Source organism: Echiichthys vipera (genome assembly GCF_963691815.1).
Source record: "Echiichthys vipera genome assembly, chromosome: 5".
NCBI lineage: Eukaryota > Metazoa > Chordata > Actinopteri > Perciformes > Trachinidae > Echiichthys > Echiichthys vipera.
This window is the reverse complement of record NC_139830.1, coordinates 9,820,704-9,835,819: the sequence shown is the minus strand read 5'-3', so window position 1 is coordinate 9,835,819 and position 15,116 is coordinate 9,820,704. Positions and strand designations below refer to the sequence as shown.

The 15,116-nt window shown below is 39.5% G+C and overlaps 3 protein-coding genes across 4 annotated transcripts; 2 read left to right on the top strand and 1 right to left on the bottom strand.

Moving 5' to 3' along the window:
- Window positions 1–987: 987 nt before the first annotated feature.
- On the top strand, window positions 988–3,511 carry trappc4 (trafficking protein particle complex subunit 4). Its single transcript, XM_083913459.1, has 5 exons — window positions 988–1,171; window positions 1,996–2,170; window positions 2,610–2,713; window positions 2,924–3,050; window positions 3,224–3,511. Exons 1-5 carry the CDS (start codon window positions 997–999, stop codon window positions 3,300–3,302), a joined length of 660 nt encoding a protein of 219 aa, XP_083769585.1. The 5' UTR covers window positions 988–996; the 3' UTR covers window positions 3,303–3,511.
- Window positions 3,512–4,154: 643 nt separating this feature from the next.
- slc37a4a (solute carrier family 37 member 4a) lies at window positions 4,155–9,018 on the bottom strand. 2 transcript variants are annotated; one of them, XM_083913453.1, is made up of 9 exons: window positions 8,906–9,018; window positions 8,005–8,691; window positions 7,393–7,625; window positions 6,494–6,737; window positions 5,959–6,117; window positions 5,795–5,880; window positions 5,183–5,296; window positions 4,939–5,077; window positions 4,155–4,746 (listed from the first exon to the last, which is right to left on the bottom strand). In XM_083913453.1, the coding sequence occupies exons 2-9, from the start codon at window positions 8,150–8,152 to the stop codon at window positions 4,580–4,582; spliced, it is 1,290 nt and encodes a 429-aa protein (XP_083769579.1). In that variant the 5' UTR covers window positions 8,153–8,691; window positions 8,906–9,018; the 3' UTR covers window positions 4,155–4,579. The 2 variants fall into 2 exon arrangements, with proteins under 2 accessions (XP_083769579.1, XP_083769578.1); XM_083913452.1 differs by having other exon boundaries at window positions 4,939–5,296.
- A 1,031-nt stretch (window positions 9,019–10,049) lies between these two features.
- cfap45 (cilia and flagella associated protein 45) lies at window positions 10,050–14,967 on the top strand (the record flags this gene model as incomplete). Its single annotated transcript, XM_083914179.1, has 12 exons — window positions 10,050–10,058; window positions 10,176–10,286; window positions 11,731–11,837; window positions 12,417–12,561; window positions 12,647–12,817; window positions 12,965–13,143; window positions 13,331–13,460; window positions 13,655–13,801; window positions 13,894–14,007; window positions 14,164–14,357; window positions 14,545–14,769; window positions 14,846–14,967. The coding sequence occupies 12 exons, from the start codon at window positions 10,050–10,052 to the stop codon at window positions 14,910–14,912; spliced, it is 1,599 nt and encodes a 532-aa protein (XP_083770305.1). The 3' UTR covers window positions 14,913–14,967.
- Window positions 14,968–15,116: the final 149 nt, after the last annotated feature.

Below are 15,116 nucleotides of genomic sequence, written 5' to 3'. Positions count from 1 at the left end.
TTTTTCGTTATTCTTCATTTCTTTTTTTAATGTTTTACCGTCGTACATTTTTAATTAACGTTATTATTGTGTCTACATTTAAAATTACATTGTTGCCATTGTGTATAACTCTGGAACATGTAAGAAAATAAATGTTTATATCACAGACTGTATAAAAGTTATGAGACATTTTTCGTGTTTTATTGCTTTAACTGATTATTGACTTATTGACCAAACTGCAGCACAGCATTGATATCGGTAGATTTGAGATCAATTGATGATAAGATAATAAATAACAAAAACACCCAACTACTATGGAAAATTCAAAACCCAAAAATAATAAATCGACAAGAACTATTAGAATATATAGGCATTTCATTTACTGCATATTTATTTATAATTTATTTTTATTTGTAACTGAATTATATATATCGACATTATATTTTTTGTAATTTTTTGTTTTTTATTTTTTTCCCGTTCTTGTTCGTTTTTTTTAACTTTTCATATTTGTTAGTTTAGTTTAGCAGATCTAATACGTTTTGGGTATTCTTCATTCCTTTTTTAAAAAATGTTTTATTGTCTTTGAACATTTTTTATTTATGTTATTATTGTGTCTACATTTAAAAACAAATAATATAATAATATAATATCAGTATCAACTATATCATATAATATATTCTGTTGGAATAGTTTATATTGAATATTTGTAATAAAAAAATAATTAAAAAAAAATTTGAGCGAAAGGAAGTCCACCCGTGCAAGAGCCCCTGAGACAACCCGTATATGCGGAAATGGACCAAAGACTTATGGGAGATGGCGTTTTTTCATCTTTTATTGATTTAAATGATTACTAACTTACCAAACTGCTGCACAACATTGATACTTGAGATAATTAATAACAACAACGACAAAAAAAACCCAACTAAGCAAAGTATGAGATCGTTTAGATTAGATTTTGTGTTTTGACACTGAAAGGTCACATGACACGTTTGTCAGCTGGGCAGGACGTGTGCAAAGATGGGGATCTTCAGTGTGTATGTGGTGAACAAGGCTGGGGGTTTAATTTACCAATATGACAACAATGTCCCGAGAGCGGAGGCCGAGAAAACATTCAGCTATCCTTTAGATTTAGTGCTAAAGCACCACGACGAGAAGGTGGTTGTGTCATTTGGACAACGGGACGGAATCCGAGGTAAACACACGTTAGCTTGTTTAACTAGCCGGCTGCAAGTGTCTAACGTTACTACTCAAGATTCAACATAAACATCATCGAACAACATAATTACTTTTCTTACATGTTGCAAAGTTATGCACAATAGCAAAAATTTATTTCTAAATGTAGAAATAATACCATACATTAAAATGCACAAAGACAGTAACGTATGGGGTCTGCTAAACTCAGGAAGTCATTTTGAAATGCCCTAATAATGTAATCTATATATATATATATATATATATATATAATGTTATATATATATATATATATATATATATATATATAATGTTATATATATATATATATATATTTTTACCAATGTTTTATATTTGAGTTTTAAGTTTTACATAGTGATCATATATGATTTTACATCTGAATCTTTAAAATATGTTAAGCCAAATCATTTTATGGATATTAACATTTTATTTTAAGATAATGATCAAATTATTTATGTAACTTTCATCTGCCGAATATTTGGGATTGTTGTTAGCAATAAACACATTTAAATAATAATAATAATTTAAGTTTATTTTTTTATTTTAACTAAACACTTTATGTCTAACGTTTCTCAAGACCTAAACAAATTAAGTTGCATGTAATAATAAATGGACCAATCATTCACATCAAGCACTTAATTGCATTGTTTCCTATGGACTGGCTTAAAGGCCCCTACTTTAATGGCATATAATAGTATAATTAATATGGATTTAAAGTTATTGTAACTATACAGTTGTGGAAACTTCTTTAGGATGTTTTGTGGTGTGTGTATTTTAACTGTATTTTCTGTTGTCATTCTCCAGTGGGCCATGCAGTGCTGTCCATCAATGGAGCCGATGTACTCGGCAAGAACACAGCAGAGGGAAAGGACATCCTCGAGTATTTAAAGGACGCCTCAAATTATCCAGTGTCCATCCGCTTCGGACGGGCACGCCTGAGCTCCAATGAGAAGCTGATGCTGGCATCTATGTTCCACTCGTAAGTCATAGAGCGATCTGGGTCTAATGTGTTGATAACTAGAGACGCAGGGATACGTCTTTTTCTACTCTGATTACAAAAACCCAAACTCAGGGTATCTGAGAACCAATACCAGTGCATTTTCCCAAAACTGAAACTGATTAAGATTCATCTCCCTGTACAGTAACAAGTAACTACACAGCAATTCATATCTATAAGTAGAGACGGTCATACACTGACATTCTTTTTAGGCTTGTGTCATTTTTAATTGATTAAAAAAAGGCATCATTCAGGTTAATTACATGCTTCTGCATCTCTTAACTAAACCATTCTAGTTTGACAATAAAGGCCTACCATTTATTGTGGATCAGTCATGCTTGGTAGAGTTCATTTAGGCAGCGGCCATTATCGGTGGAGCCCTGTCTCGAGCACTAAATTGTGTTGTATTTCTCCCCCCCAGGTTGTTTGCTATAGGTTCACAGCTGTCTCCTGAAGTTGGCAGTTCAGGGATCGAAATGCTAGAAACGGACGTCTTCAAACTCCACTGCTACCAGACTCTCACAGGTCAGTAGTGTGTGTTGCTGGAAGTGAAACAAAGAACCATGCAGTCACTTTTTGTTGTCAGCCATGAGCCATTGTTAGGAAAAAAGCAGAGACGTCGATATTCAGTTCCATTTCAAAATCCACCCCCTCATTAACATTAACGACCTCTCAACGTGACACAGTAGCCACTTTAAACTGATGTCTTTCTCGTTTCTTGTTCTGTTCTTTCAGGGATAAAGTTCATTGTGCTGGCGGACCCTCGACAGTCTGGTATTGATGCACTATTGAGGAAGATTTATGAGATCTATTCAGATTTTGCCCTCAAGAACCCGTTTTATTCTCTGGAAATGCCAATCAGGTAATAATAGAGAAAATGGGGATGATGTCGCCTTCTGTTCTGTAAATGTTTTTATGTGTGTTAAAATGACCATTCAGTGCTTTTTACATTTCAGATTACATATCAAATGTAACATGTCAGCTCTCACACATCCAATAGCACATTTCCTCTGACTCCCTCTGAATGATTTTCAGGTGTGAACTCTTTGACCAGAATCTGAAGGGTGCACTGGAGATCGCAGAGAAAGCTGGCAACTTTGGAGCTGGATCTTGAACCACAGGAGACTCGACACGATGTGCCGTGATTTCTAACCACAACCGATTCACAGACTTCATGTGAAGGTGGTTTAGGTTCAGTGGGGGAATTAAAAAAACAAGTGGATTTTCTTTGTTCCTTGTTCCATGTTGGTATCGGACTGGCATTAACACATTGTAAATACCTTATGTTTTGTAAATACTTGAAAATTAAATTACATACTGTCTGTAAAAGTTTCATATTGTCTTTTGGCTGCAATTATACTGAATTAATGAGTGATTTAAGGGGCGGATATGGATTAATATGGCCATCTAGTGTCTTGAGATCGTAGTCGCAACAACAAAAAATAATTCCAGCAGTCGGGTTGCCAGGTTCGTTCCGTTATCGTTACAGCTAAGTAAACATGAACGTTAGCTTACTGATCAAGGAGAAACATAGCCATTTTGGCGTGCGTTTAAATGCCGTTTAACTCCTTTATCTCAGTCCATCAAGTGAATGCTTGGCCTGTATTGACTCATTTTTGCTCGTTTCCGGTCACTCATCTGCTGGGACAAATAACGCCCCCTTCGCTGCGGCTTAGCTGCGCCGAACAACAGACAACCCTGGCAACCCGCAATGCCGGCCACTGTTGGCTGGTACAATGTAAACAGTGACAGGAAGTCATTTTCAAACCTGTCAAAATTAAAAAAAACATACTAATTTAGACTAAATATATTTTTCATTCATTCTGTACCCCTCAAAGCGCCCTGTGGGTGTATTACTTTTTAATAAATATAACTTTTAATAAAGATTCTACATATTCAACCTTCAACTGTAGTCTACTGAGCATTAACTAGGGAAGTGACTGAAACAAAAAATGTAAAAGTATAATTTATTATTCTTTTTGATTCTTGTCTACGAGACACATTTGACTTTCTACACTTGCAATTCAATTCATGATTCAATAATACAAAGTTGTTTTGAACGGATATTGTAAAATATAAAAGCCATTAAACAAGGTTCCAGTTTTGTGCTCTTACTGTGACATGACACGGATAATGTGCAGTCACGTAGATTCTTTTGTTGAGTTAGTGATGCCACGTTTACAGACTAAATACTTATGTTGAAAAGCACCTTTCAAAACAGGTTTTTGAGACACAAGTGCTCAACCTCTCAGAGCTTAAATTCCATTTTATGTCCTGTTAAAGACAGAAAATACTGTGATATAAAAAAAAAAATCAAGTAATACAAATAAGAAAATACAACGATGGCTCAAAGTATCCTCTGGGTGCAGAGAATGAGGTGTACCGATGGTTTTAGTCAGACTTCTTGGACACGTGACCCATCTTGGTTCGGACGTTGCGCAGCAGGAAGAATGCGATAGTGGTGATGGCACAGGCGATCTCTGCCACCCAGAAGGCCATTTCCCAGCCGTAGTGCTTGGCAATGGTGCTGAATGGTAGTCCCGACAGGAAGCCACCAACTGAGGAGAACACAAATGATTAAGTTCACTCCAAGTATTAGAAAATATAAACAATATATGAAATAAACTAGTAAGTAAAGTAAGTAAAACGTATCACAAAGATAAAAAACAGCATGGGATTGTATTATGAGTGTAAAGGCATTTATCCATACCAGCCGTATGTTAGGCTTCATAGGTAAAGTTGCAACTTACTGTTGGCCATCAGGGCAACTATGGCATGTGATGTCCCACAGTAGTTGGATGGGGCGCTCTCATTGGCTATAACTCCAAACAACGCTATTGGTCCGTAAGAGGAGAAACCAAAAGCAGCACCCAAGCTGAGTATCCACACCTCAAAGTACAAATGAGATACATCCATGAGGATGACAAACTCTGACAAACAGTGTTCTGCATTCAAGAATCTCTCAGTTAGAGACGTCAGTGCTGGAACAGATACCTTTGAGCTGTCAGGAGTAACTGTGACTCTGAACAGGTACATGGATACAAACATTCCAGCCATCATGCAGATCAGGATGAAATGGCGGGGATTGCCATAGATTCTCACGCCTTGCTGTACAAAATAGAGATATATGTAAAGAGAAGTTGGTTTTACCGGTTTCTATTGCAAAATCCCATTCAGTCACCAGAAAAGAGAGAATTTATTGTAATTTCTAGCACGTTGAGACATCTGAGAAGTGGAATGTGCAAAGAAGTGGTGCAATTTCATATTAGTGAAGTGTTAACACATACATATATGATTTTATTGCTTATTGTGTTGGCTCAGGAGTAACTAACAGTAGCTGACACTCAACTTGCATCTGACAAAAACACAAGCACAAGAAGAGGGAAGACCAAGGCGAAAATAATTATACATTTGCTGGTGACTTCCCAAGTACTTCCTTACTTTCCCTACAAACGTCTTTTGGGATTTGTGGCAAACACAATGGCCAAATGGTACAGTTAGTTCTGATGCACATAGCGGACTGTAGAGACAGATGTAATTTGCAGAAAGATTATACCTGGATATGTGCGCTAGATCTCAACATATGTAGACATTATGCCAACTCACTTTGGCCACCGCCTTGTCAGAGAAGTAACCTGCTGCGAGACTGCCCAAGAGACCTCCAACCTCCAGGGCACTCATGTAGGAGCTACCTATGAAGATAGAAATAATAAGCTGACGAAACTGAACTCTCAACATATTTCTCAGCTACTCTGCCACGTTTTCTATACCCATGAGCGTAGACTGGCCCTTGTCTTGAATGAGAAACAGCTGGCCCCAGTCGGTGCAGACCGTCTTCACCCCGAACACCACCAGGTAGGACAAAGATAGCAGCCACAGGTAGGGGGACAGCAGGAACTCAGACAGGGTGCTCTCATCACTGGAGGATCCTTAACAGGAAGCATGCAGAAGACAGAGCATTATTACACAGATGTGGAGATGTGAAGGATCTCTGCTTCTAATAATAAGATGAATGCATAAAACATCTCTCCTCTCTCACTTGGGCCTGTGCATGGGCTAAACACAGCTCACACTAATGGCACAAGGGGCACAGTGAGTACAGAGTCCACCAAGTCACCGACCTTTAGTCACAACACTAGAGGTGCATGCTGTGTGAAAACACAAACACACACACAAGTAGTGCCCATGTTTAAACAAATGAAGTGTACCCAGTTTAGTCACAGTTATAGAAAGGTAGTGACAAAAAAAAAAGTTGTTATCAAATTGAAGAATTGTTATTAATCATTCAGCAAGAGTCCGTCTCACCTCCTTTGCTCTTCTTGGCTGCTGCCTCCATGTTGGGCAGCCCCACGTCCTTGGGTTCATTCTTGATGAACACCAGACAGAAAAATGAGGCCACCACACAAATCATTCCAGACACCGACAGTATCGTCCTCCAGCTGTAACTCTGGGTCAGCACTGTGGCGATAATGGGGCCCAAGCTGCCAGCGAGATTCATGCTGCAGGAGAGAACTGCCCACCACGTCCCGAACTGAGAGGGCTCAAACCACTGACAGCAGAGAAGAGGAAATAATGACATGAAATCATGACAGCGTTGACAGGAATGACCATTTTCTTTCCGTTGATATACATGAGGAATGTAATAATTGAACCGGTGCAATGTTCTCAATTGACAGCAGGTCATAACTGAATGACGGACATTTGACAGTTGCCATGTTTCATGATACAAATCAGTGAGGTTGGAGGAACTTTTCCAGTCATACTGTACAAACATTATAATACTGGTCTCATTCCCTTCACCGTTACATCCACTGCAAACCTCCACTGGTGAATATTAAGAAGCACTGAAACTGTATAATTATTACAAATTATGTTTCAATATAAAGATGTTAAAGACCCTACAACACAATTCCACAGTTGGCTTCTCACTACGAGCAACATTGTTTTCTGCCACATCTAATCAGGGTTTATCAACATTTATATAAAGTTGGTTGACAGTGGTTGTGACAGTGTTAATTCCTAATGAAAAATCATTTTAACTCCTGATTTTTGTGTATTATATATACATTTGATTTGGATTATGATTATAAAATACAATATTTCGTTTTATTGTCGGGCCTGTTTGTTCTTAAGAACACAGGAGAGAAAAACAGACATCAGTATATTGCAGCACTGATATGTTGGCTTGGAGATTAGTCAGGTACCTTGCGCAGCACCCGGCCGCAGGGAGGCCAGCCGAGGCCCTGGCCCAGGCCGTTGAGAAACCACAGGGCAGAGAAGACAGTGACAGTGGAGGACCAGGAGAAGACCACGTTGATGCCTCCCACCATGCACAGGCCAATGGAGAAGAGCCAGCGGGCACTGATCTGGTCCGAAAGCACGCCACTGATGAACTTACTGATAGCGTAGGCCAAAGACTGACTGCTGGTGATCATGCCTGAACAAAGGAAGGGCAGGTGAAGAGGAGTTCACACAGAGCAGATACAACTTCTGCTCCTAAATAAATCTGACACAGTTCTCTGTAAAGTGCACAGCTAATATATGTATAACGCATGAAAGAAGTGTACCTGTTCTCTAGAGTCTACCATGAAACGTAAATGTAGTGTGTGTGTGGATAAGTCAATCTAACAGCATGCATATAAATTAGTTATTCGTGCTAATGATGTTGGCATTTTGGGGTTAATAACTCCAAAAAATGTTCCATGTAAAATGCTACTTCAACGGCATTAATTGTGATTTACATGCTTTTTTATGTGGAAAATATGAAGAGCACGACAGTCAAGCATAAACACGATGCAAAATCAAGAGTCTCATACCCAGGTCATCCTTATCCAGCTTAATTTCTTGCATTAGAGAAGGCATCACAAAGGAGAAAGTCTTTCTATTAAAGTAGTACAGTGTGTAGCCTATGAACATGGCCAGAAATATAGTGCCTCTGTAGTATCCGTAACTCGCCGACGCCATGGCTGCAAATTTAGTCCTATGGAAATGACAAAAACAAGAAGAGTAGAGGACAAATCCAAGAGGAGGGAGCGGGCGCCTGCTGTTTGACAGACTCGTGTGGACTGTGACAGTGAACTTTGCTACAGGATCCTCTGCCTCGGAACAGCTGCTCACAAGTGGAGATGTGATTGCAATCAGTCGGGGAGGTTAATGGTCAACTTCTCTGCCTGAGAGCTGATTTAATCTGGGTTGTTACCACGATGCACTACAGGCCGACCAAGCCAAAAGGGGCTGGAAAAGGAAATCAATCAGTTTGTGACATCAACGCTGCCCATGATCTTGTTTTCCACCTTTTTATATAAAAAAAAGAGTCCTTTTATTTGAACAATGAGGTGGTCTTTTAATCTGTGTTGGTCCTGTTGACATGTTATGGAAGGAGTCCTTAGATTGATGAGGTTAATGATTTCCTGTGGAGTCCAATAGTTAAAGCAGACCAGGGGGGAGGCTCCTCTGTCCAAGTGAGGGTGTGTGTGTGTGTGTGATCTTCACCAGCAAAAGACCTTTCAGACACAAACAGAGAGATTGCACGGTTATTGTGTAAATATTATTGAGTAAAACTCTTAACTATTATGCAAGTAAAGCCTATACTTCACATTTGTAATGGTCCATACTAAGTAGTATATCTGTAGTATGTAAAATGTGTCTTTACAACAACAGGTTATATCCACCTCACAGCTGTTTACAGTATTGGAAAGTTCATAAAAACAACGATACCTCAGTTTTCATTGCAAGGCGTCTCATATCGAGGCTGCAGAGGAGTGTGTGAAGTTTCCGCGTCACGTGGCTCCACTGGCACCGCCCATCCACGGAAGCGTCTGACATTCTTTCATGTCCAATGGAAAACTATCAGAAACAGCCACTAAATTGGTTTAAAAGGGAATTAATAAATATATTTCTTCTTTACAAACATTAGCTGATACAAACCAGCTATTCCAAAAACAAAAATGTGCTATTCCAAAAACAAAAATGTGCTATTCCAAAAACAAATATGTGCTATTCCAAAAACAAAAATGTGCTATTCCATGCCACATGTTTGGGTGTTTTGAATAAGTCTGTTGTAAAAATGTGATTTATTGATAGGTTCTCAAAATACAAATAATGTATGACACATTGATTTATTTGTGTATATAAACCTATTTGACGACTTTTATACTGACAGATAGAAGGGGATAATGCCTTAAGGATTTTATGTAGGCTACTATGTACTTTATTTAATTTTTTACTTATTTATGTATGTACCGTTAGGTACTGTCAATAGAGACTTGCTGCTTTGAATATGTTTATACTGTTTTTGTGAAATGCAAATTCCATTTTATTCTTACAAGAAGTTACAATGTAGCCTGCTGAATTGTTCCAAATAAAGTTTTTTAAAAAAGAAAAGAAAAAAAGATTGTTCTAATAAAAAATTTAAAAAAAATAAAAAAAATAATGGGGTGACATCGACGTTTAATCGACAAATTCCAATTTAACCTATACAATAAAAATAGTATAAAACTTCTGCCTGGTAAAGTTGTTCTTCCAAATCATTGTGTTTGCAAAGCATATATGTAAAAACACTTTTGTACTGTATATATATATATATATATATATATATATACGTCAGCTGGCCCCGCCTCCCTTTAACCGTCGAATTTGTTCCCATGGCAACAGACAACAAACATTTCCAAAGTCTCAACGGATGTCGCGAATGTGTCAAGTTTAGAGTTAAGCTAGCGACTTTTTCGTATTATCAGTCGTTAAAAGTTGTCAACAACGACCTAAAAACGTCACCGAAGTTTTTATTTATTCTATTTTATGTTTTTTTTAAAGACAAATGTTATTCGTTCTCCGTTGCCCTGGAAACCAATAACCAAGGACCATGGTAAGTGTCAGGTTAAATTAAGAAGGAATGCCACTTTTTTATATTTACTAGCTGCAGAGTGTCCATTTAGGAGAGCTAATAATCAATATTGTATTATGTATCGTGGTCATGTTGCTCCTATAGAGACAGGGATTCAGTTCTGCGAACTCAAGGAGCAGCTCTGATACCCGGCGGTACCGTACGCGGGCCCCCACCTCCCAGGTGGATGAAACCCTGTTTGGGAACCCAGGTCCGGTAAGTGAGTGTGGGGTCCTCAGAGTCACAGCAGGGGGTCCGCCAACTGTTTCTTATCTTTCCTACAGTCCTCCCTCAAAACATGTCTGAAAATATACATTCACATGAATGCAACGTGTTATTCACAAAGATAATTTGTGGAAAAAATAAATAAAATGAATTTACACAGCCATGGCTTATAGGCAAGGTAGCCACTAATGTAGCCACCAAAGTAGCCACTAAGGTAGCCACTAAGGTAGCCTCTAAGGTAGCCTTTAAGGTAGCCACTAATGTAGCCACTAAGGTAGCCTTTAAGGTAGCCTCTAAGGTAGCCACTAATGTAGCCACTAAGGTAGCCTTTAAGGTAGCCTCTAAGGTAGCCTTTAAGGTAGCCACTAATGTAGCCACTAAGGTAGCCTTTAAGGTAGCCTCTAAGGTAGCCTTTAAGGTAGCCACTAATGTAGCCACTAAGGTAGCCTCTAAGGTAGCCTTTAAGGTAGCCACTAAGGTAGCCTCTAAGGTAGCCACCAAGGTGCCTTCCAAATATATGTTGAACATGAACATATACTGTATAAATATATGAAAATGGTGTAACCACAGAAAGAATGATAAATATTGTATATTTCCTCCATCACATTTTACTAGAGTCATTTTGTCCATTTTAGTCATTTTGCATCTATTTTAGTCATTTTGTGTCTAGTTTTAGTCATTTTGCATCTATTTTGCATCTATTTTAGTCTAAATCTAAATAATTGTTAAAAAAAAAGTTGTTTCCCCAAATTATTCAAACAATTATAAAAAATATATTTCATAATATTTCAAATGCTTATAATAGCCTTTAATTTAGGGTAATGCCACAGTATTTTATTGGATATATTATTAAGAATCCTCCAGTTATCCTCCATATTTCTCTCAAAATTGATTAAAACAAAAAAAAAGAATGTAAACAAGTAATCTGTGAGGTTCAGGTCAAAGGTTTAGGTCAAAGTTTTTTCAACTATGAACATTTTAAAATTTAATTAAACCTTATAGATACAAAAGTGACAGTGAACATTGTAATAGCATGGTATTGTATGTACCATAAAAAGCTGTGTGTATAGGCTTTAGCCAGTCCTAACTCTTACGGCCAATTTAATTTGCAACTCAATTTAATACAATATTTGTAGTGGGGGCTCCCTGCTTTCTCTGTTTCAGCTAAGGCGTCCTTGGCCTTAAAAAACATTGAAGACCCCTGACTAGACAATGAAATAAATACTAGATGCGTCCTTTTAAATACATTATCAAATTCAACGCCATCACTTATGTTGCTGAATCAGACTCAGCATCGTTTTATGGCTATGGTGGGATAACAGTACAAGGTAACATGCCCCGTTTCAAACATCTGTTATTGATGTGTTGCAAGGTTGGAGTGATCACAAGTTAAGTGGGTTTGTGACATGTTGCTAACAAACTCCTATCATCACAGTTAGACCACCGTGGAAACTCGCCCTCCAAGGCCAAGAGTCCATCTCAGAAGAACCAAGAAGGAGAGACTGTTCAAATCATCACCAAAGACCTCATTCGCAATCTCAGGTACTCACTGATGAACCCCAAAGGTCGTCTGTCAGTTTCCCTTTGGTTATGAAAATCATAATGCGCATTTTAAAAGCCTTTTAGTAATTCTAGCTGATTATACCTCTGCCCATGATAAAGGAAGTGAAAGTGCTGGAGCTCTGGTGGGAATTCGTAAGATCACAAATCTTCATTTACCATTGAGCGTGTACTTTATCCCACTTCAATAGGTGCAATAAAACCCACAGGAGAGACAGGAAAGTTCAATCGCAGTCCTGGGAAGAGGTCTAATCAGGTCAAAACTCCAGCAACACTTGTAGTATATAGAACAATTTTACTGTTATTGATGCATTCCACTTTGGCCTTCATCTGGTCAAAGAGGTCGAATCAGCCAGATTAACCAAAAACACCTGTGTGGGTGGTCAGAGCCTTTAATAGATGAAAGATAGATGAAAATAGCTATTTTGATTTAAAAACAATTCGAAAAGCAGGTGCTATATAGAGATAAAAACAAAAATCTATGACACAATATTATAAAGTTGCCTACATTTCCGGGGTTATGCTGAAACCCAAACAAACCCCCACCTGTCGTTATACCAGGATCCCGTTTCAGGATCCTTCAGGAGAGTCCATCATTCTGCCGTCAGCTGAGTTTGAGCGGATCACCTCAACATCCCGGGTTCTCACCAAGGAGGAGAGGGAGGCGCTGAGGGAGGCTTATCAGAGAAAGAAAGAAGATGAAATTGTGAGAAAAAACATAAAAATTCTCCTTTAATTGCAGATTTACAATAAGCCCTTCACTCTTTTGAAAAAAACTACCTCTCATCCAGAAAGCTGCAGAGGAAAGGAAGCGTCAAATATATGAAGCAGACCTGTCCCGTAAGGAGAATCACGCACTGACCGAGCTAGAGCTGGAGGCTCGGGACCGTGCGCAGCGCTTGGTGGAGCGGGCCAACGCCTTAAGGATGGAGCAAGAGGATGAGATCAAAAAGGTCAACAAGGTAGGACGCAGCTGCAGACATGTGGACTACGAAAAGTTTAAATTTGTGCCTGAATGTGAACCCGTCAATCGTAGATAATACTGCTGACTTTCTTTTTGTATGAATGCCATCAATACTTCTGTGTGTAAATGTGTGTGATGCCCTCAGCTGATTCTGGGGGCTCAGTGTCAAGCCACACGTGACGCCCAGATCCATGAGAAGAAACAGATCCAGGCAGAGTTGTCAGAGGAGGACAAGCGTCTGGATGCCATGATGGAAGTGGAGCGCCGCAAGGCCTTGGAGACTGTGGAGCAGATTGATGAGCTGCGCAAACAGCAGAGGATCGGGTGAATAATGTTGATGATAATAATAATAATGAATGTATTTATAGAGCACACGTTCAAATACAAAGAAATCTCAAGGTGCTTGACCCTCCCAAAACACCCACATCCTTATCCTAAGATCTGTTTTCTAATCAGCCGCAAAGGGCTTTAGTGTAGTTACCGTGTGTGTCCTGTCCACGTTATATTCCAGGGGAATGCAGAAAATCTACGACCAGATCCGGCGACATCTGGAGGAGAAGCAACTGCAAGAAGTGATAAAAGAGCAGGAGAGAGAGCAGATACGAGAAACCCAGGAGAAAATCAACCTGGAAGACCAGAAGGTGCAGACGCAGCCCGTGCAGAGACAACACCGAACACAAGCTCTAGAAATGAAAACATTTACAGAGTCACGTACATACTCAGTGGGATATGCAGCCAGATGTACGGTAGTGGGATATGCAGCCAGATGTACGGTAGTGGGATATGCAGCCAAATGTACGGTACACTTGCACTGGACTTCTGTTTCTCCTCTCAGGCCCTGGAGAAGAAGAGGGAAGAGCAGCGGCGTCTGCAGGAGGAGATCATGTGTATCAATACAGAGACCCTGCGGGCCAAAGAGCAGAGGAAAGAGGAGGAGAAGCTGGCTGACATGAGAGATATGGAATACTTAAAGAACAAAATGGTCAGAAAATACATATCAATCAGACATACCCAAAATTCATTACAATATTGTTTTCTTTTCCAAGTGTTTTTTTCTCATTATTACCTCTGCAGGAGCGAGAGGCAGAATATGAAGCAGAGCAGAGACGAATCAAGAAGGAGAAGGAGTTGGAGATTGCCAGACTGAGGGCCCGGCAGGAAAAAGCAAAAGACTACAAGGCAGAGCAGGTCAGGACTAAAACTACCGCCTATGAAAGGTGGTGTCTGCTGAATTTAACCCTATAACAGATTCAAATAAAACACTTTCCAAAGGCACTTACCTTCCACACAGATTCATGGGAATTAAAGCATTCGGTATGTTTTTTTTATCTATGCATTTTGAAGGATGAGCTCCGTGCTCGGAGGAACCAAGAGCACACGGACAGAGAATGGAGAAAAAAACAAAAAGAGCTCGCCGCAAAGAGAGAGCAAGAGGAAGCGAAGCTGAGGGCTGCTCGCTCGGATCAGGTCCAGTGCAAAGAGCACTTCCTGTCCATGGAGGCTGGCCGGGAGAGGGCAGAGTTTGAGAGGGTGCTGAAGTAAGAAACTGTCTTTATTGGTTTTAAATGTGTTTTCACATCATCAAATCGCATTAAGATTCCGAGTAAATGTAGCATACCACTTACAACCTACAGTAGGATGCTTCAATCAGTGTAGTAAGAACGCACCTAGTATCAAGGCTTATTCATAAGTAACACATTCAGCTATACCATTTTATGAACACAGGGTGCAGCAGGAAGCGATCGTCAAACAGAAGGAAGAAGAGGAAAAGCAGCACCAGAAAGCACAGCGTCACGCAGAGGCCATCCGAAACCAGGTGAAGGAGCGTGAGGTCTCAGCTATAGCGAAGCGCAGAGAGACCTTCAAAGAGGCCGATCGGTTGGTCGAGGAAGCCCGGCAGAGACGAGTGCGCCTCGACGAGATCAAAGAAAAGAAGCTGAAGGAGCTCAAGTAAGTACAGGCTGGTGATATTTTGACACTGCTGTCTTTAACGCAATGATCCTGACACGTGTTTGTCGGTGTGCAGGGCTACAGGGCTCTCTGAAAAATACTGCAGTGAAGTGGAAAGGAAGGCCCGGGCCTGTGCGCTCTGATTCACTCACAGCTGGATTCAAACGGTGCGAAGACGTCCCATTTTACAAGGTCTCATTTAAGCAGGATGAACATGTTTCAAGTTGTAATGTAACTTGAACATATATAAGAATGTACCAATAAAGGTTTCTATTGCACTTTCATTGCTTTACACGCTTTTGATTATTGGTATGTGCACGTTATAGTGGGTCGTGGGGTTTTAGGAT